Source organism: Arachis stenosperma, chromosome 5, assembly GCF_014773155.1.
Source record: "Arachis stenosperma cultivar V10309 chromosome 5, arast.V10309.gnm1.PFL2, whole genome shotgun sequence".
Taxonomy (NCBI): Eukaryota; Viridiplantae; Streptophyta; class Magnoliopsida; order Fabales; family Fabaceae; genus Arachis; species Arachis stenosperma.
In genome coordinates, this window is record NC_080381.1 from 9209015 (window position 1) to 9214107 (window position 5093).

Here is a 5093-nt window from a genome sequence, read left to right on the forward strand (position 1 = left end):
TCCTTTCAGGTTCAGGATCAGCTTCAACAAGAATGCCTTTGTCTCTGCTCCTGCTCATATGAAAGAGAAGAGAAATAGAAAGTGTGGAATCCTCTATGTCACAGTATAGAGATTCCTTGAAATGTCAGAGGAAAAGAGAAATAGAAAGAAGAAGGAGAAGAAGAATTCGAACTTTAATTAGATAAGGTTCGAATTGTGCATTTAGAAGGAGTGGTACTCCATAAATAGAAGGATGTGGGAAGGAGGGAAGAGAATTTTCGAAAATTCAATTAAAAGATTTTGAAAACATTTTGAAAATTTGATTGATAATTTTCGAAAATTAAAAGTGAAAAAGAAATCAAGTGATTTTTGAAAAAGATTTTGAAATTAGAAATTAAAAAGATTTGATTGAAAACTATTTTTAAAAAATGTGATTAAAAAGATTTGATTGAAAAGTTATGGTTTTACAAAGATGTGATTGAGAAGATATGATTTGGAAACAATTTTAAAAGATATGATTTGAAAATAATTTGAAAAGATATGATTTTAAAAATTAATGACTTGCCTAACAAGAAAAGATATGATTGAAACATAAAACCGTTCTTAATAGAAAAGGCAAAAAATGTTCAATCAAATCATTAATTGTTAGTAAGTATCTTTGAAAAAGGAAAGAAACTGATTTTGAAAACATTTGATTGAAAAGATATGATTTGAAAAAGATTTGATTTTGAAAAACTTTGAAAACTTGAAAAAAAATTGATTTTGAAAACAGAATCTTCCCCCTAGCACCATCCTGGCGTTAAACGCCCAGAATGGTATACATTCTGGCGTTTAACGCCCAAAATGCTACCTCTTTGGGCGTTAAACGCCCAACCAGGTGCCCTGGCTGGCGTTTAAACGCCAGTCTGCCTTCTTCACTGGGCATTTTTGAATGCTCAGCTTTTTCTGTATAATTCCTCTGCAGTATGTTCTGAACCTTCAATTCTTTGTATCATTGACTTGAAAAGACACAAATTAAAAATATTTTTGGATTTTTAATAATCAAAATGCAAAAGGAATCAATTAACAATGCATGCAAGACACCAAACTTAGCAGTTTGTATACTACTGACATTAACAATATGAGGATGCATATGAGACACACAAAATGCTTCAAGTCAATAGAATTCAAAGATTAGAACACAAAAATCATCAAGAATTACTTGAGGATCCTTAAGACACATGAATGAATGCATGCAATTGACACCAAACTTAAGATGAGACACTAGACTTAAGCAGGAAACATCAAATATTTTTGGTTTTTATGATTTTGTAAATTTTTTTGTGTTTTTCGAAAATTAAGTGGGAAAAGGTATCAAAATCCTTGATGAGAATTCCAGGAATCAGTGCAATGCTAGTCTAAGACTTCGGTCCAGGAATTAGACATGGCTTCACAGCCAGCCAAGCCTTCAAGGAAAGCTTCGGTCCAAAACACTAGACATGACCAAAGGTCAGCCAAATCTTAGCAGATCACTGCTCCAAGAGCAAAATTGATGAGAATCAACAAGCTCTTGTGGTGATAAGTTGAAACCTCGGTCCAATCAGATTAGACATGGCTTCTCAGCCAGCCAGATTTCAACAAATCATCATGAAACTCTAGAATTCATCTTCAAGAATTTCGAAAAAATAAATACCTAATCTAAGTAACAAGATGAACCGTCAGTTGTCCAAACTAGAACAATCCCAGGCATTGTTACCAAAAGCTTGCTCAAAACTTGAACAATCCCCGGCAACGGCGCCAAAAACTTGGTGTGCGAAATTGTGAACAATACTTTTCACAACTCTCATAATCCCCGGTAATGGCTCCAAAAACGTGGTAGCTCAATACCATGGCATTACACAACTTCGCACAACTAACCAGCAAGTGCACTGGGTCGTCCAAGTAATACCTTACGTGAGTAAGGGTCGATCCCACGGAGATTGTTAGCATTGAAGCAAGCTATGGTCATCTTGTAAATTTTAGTCAGGCAAACTCAAATATATATGATGATGAACGAAAATAATATAAAAGATAAAGATAGTGATACTTATGTATATCATTGGTGTAAGAGCTTCAGACAAGTGTATGAAGATGCCTTCCCTTCCGTCTCTCTGCTTTCCTACTGCCTTCATTCAATCCTTCTTACTCCTTTCCATGGCAAGCTCGTGTAGGGTTTCACTGTTGTCAGCAGCTACCTCCCATCCGCGCAGTGAAAGCTAATGCACGCACTCTGTCACAGTGCTGCCAATCACCGGTTTGGTTCCCTCCCCTACCGGAATAGAATCACTCTTTTACGTCTGTCACTAACGCCCAGTAGGTTACAGGTTTGAAGCACGTCACAGTCATTCAATCATTGAATCCTACTCAGAATACCACAGACAAGGTTAGACCTTCCGGATTCTCTTGAATGCTGCCATCAGTTCTTGCCTATACCACGAAGACTCTGATCTCACGGAATGGCTGGCTCGTTTGTCAGGCGAGCACTCGGTTGTCAGGCGATCAACCATGCATCGTGCAATCAGGAATCCAAGAGATATTCACTAAGCCTCAGATGTTTGTAGAACAAGAGTGGTTGTCAGTCACCTTGTTCATGAGTGAGAATGGTGATGGGCGTCAATCATCACCTTCATCATGTTGAAGAACAAGTGATATCTTGGATAAAGAACAAGCGGAATTGAATGGAAGAACAATAGTAATTGCATTAATACTCGAGGTACAGCAGAGCTCCACACCTTAATCTATGATGTGTAGAAACTCCACCGTTGAAAATACATAAGAACAAGGTCTAGGCATGGCCGAATGGCCAGCCTCCCAAAAGTCTAAGATAGCATAAAACAAAGATAGCTACCAAAGTCTCCTTATTACAATAGTAAAAGGTCCTACTTATAGAAAACTAGTACATAGATGAGTAAATGACATAAAAATCCACTTCCGGGCCCACTTGGTGTGTGCTTGGGCTGAGCAATGAAGCTTTTTCGTGTAGAGACTCTCCTTGGAGTTAAACGCCAGCTTTAGTGCCAGTTTGGGCGTTTAACTCCCAATCAGGTGCCAGTTCCGGCGTTTAACGCTGGAATTTCTTGAGGTGACTTTGAACGCCGGTTTGGGCCATCAAATCTTGGGCAAAGTATGGACTATTATATATTGCTGGAAAGCCCAGGATGTCTACTTTCCAACGCCGTTGAGAGCGCGCCAATTGAGCTCCTGTAGCTCCAGAAAATCCACTTCGAGTGCAGGGAGGTCAGAATCCAACAGCATCTGCAGTCCTTTTGAGTCTCTGGATCAGATTTTTGCTCAGGTCCCTCAATTTCAGCCAGAAAATACCTGAAATCACAGAAAAACACACAAACTCATAGTAAAGTCCAGAAAAGTGAATTTTAACTAAAAACTAATAAAAATATACTAAAAACTAACTAGATCATACTAAAAATATACTAAAAACAATGCCAAAAAGTATACAAATTATCCGCTCATCACAAATCTACTGTGGGTTTTTGTTGGATCTATACTATTAAGGTCGGCTCAGACGGAACCATTGATCGATTAAAAGCCCGCCTTGTGGCTAAGGGCTACACTCAAATCTTTGGTTTGGACTATGGTGATACCTTCTCTCCTGTTGCGAAGATGGCCTCTGTTCGTCTTTTTCTTTCTATGGCTGCCATTTGCCATTGGCCTCTTCATCAACTTGATATTAAAAATGCTTTCTTACATGGTGATCTCGAGGAGGAAGTATACATGGAGCAACCTCCCGGGTCTGTTGCTCAAGGGGAGTCTTCTGGCTTAGTATGTCATTTACGCCGATCTTTATATGGCTTGAAACAATCCCCTCGAGCTTGGTTTAGTCACTTAAGTGCTGTTATTTCTAAATTTGGCATGATTCAGAGTGAAGCAGATCATTTAGTTTTCTCCCGTCATTCCTCCTCCATGACCTCCATATATTTGGTTGTTTATGTGAATGATATTGTCATCACTGAAGATGATCATGAGGGAATCACTCAGTTAAAACAGTACTTGTTTGATCATTTTTAGACTAAAGATATGAAGAAGTTAAAATATTTCCTAGGAATTGAAGTGGCATAGTCTAATGCTGGGATCTATATCTCACAGAGAAAATATGCTCTAGATATTCTTGAAGAAACTGGAATGTTGGATTCTAGACCTGTAGATACACCAATGGATCCCAACACAAAACTTAGTCCAGATCAAGGAGAACCTCTTGCAGATCCTGGTAGATATCGCAGATTAATTGGCCGATTGAATTATTTGACAGTCACTCGGCCAGATATTTCATTTGCCACAAGTATCCTAAGTCAGTTTCTTGACTCCTCATGCGATAGTCATTGGGATGCAGCTGTTAGAGTCCTTAGATATATCAAAGGTGCTCCAGGAAAAGGTTTGTTGTATGAAGATAAAGGACATAACCAGATTGTTGGGTATGCTGATGTAGATTGGGCAGGATCTCCATCTGATAGACGTTCTACATCTGGTTATTGTGTTTTTATTGGTGGAAACTTGATATCTTGGAAGAGTAAGAAGCAAAATGTTGTAGCAAGATCTAGTGCGGAAGCTGAATATAGAGCTATGGCACTTGCCACATGTGAACTTATATGGTTGAAGCAATTAGTTAAGGAACTTAAGTTTTGTGAGCCAAGTAAGATGGAACTGGTGTGCGATAATCAAGCTGCCTTACATATTGCTTCCAACCCTGTGTTTCATGAACGGACCAAGCACATGGAGATTGATTGCCATTTCATAAGGGAGAAGTTACAAAGTGGGGAAATAGTAATAACCTTTGTCAACTTCAACGATTAACTTGCAGATATTTTCACCAAAGCTCTCCGGGGTCCTTGGATACAATACATATGTAACAAGCTTAGTGCATATGATTTATATGCTCCAGCTTGAGGGGGAGTGTTGAATATCATATTAGAGATATAGGCTGTATATAAGTTATTCTGAGAGATATAGGCTGTATATAAGTTATTCTGTTTTGATATAGTTTTTGTTTTTAGATATCTGATTCTGATTGTATCTCCTAGTATTAAGGGATTTAATTTCTGTACCTATGTATATATATATTGACGCTGAGAGATGATTCT

General features: G+C 38.1%; 1 protein-coding gene across 1 annotated transcript; it reads left to right on the forward strand.

Annotated features, from left to right (window-relative positions):
- The first annotated feature begins 4137 nt into the window (after positions 1–4137).
- Positions 4138–4806, forward strand: LOC130980373 (secreted RxLR effector protein 161-like). The gene has a single exon (XM_057904063.1). The coding sequence runs from the start codon at positions 4138–4140 to the stop codon at positions 4804–4806; it is 669 nt and encodes a 222-aa protein (XP_057760046.1).
- The last annotated feature ends 287 nt before the right edge of the window (positions 4807–5093 follow it).

What these genes read in the sequence shown, in the direction of transcription:
- LOC130980373 (XM_057904063.1), top strand. Translation starts at nt 4,138, where the DNA reads ATGTTGGATTCTAGACCTGTAGATACACCAATGGATCCCAACACAAAA.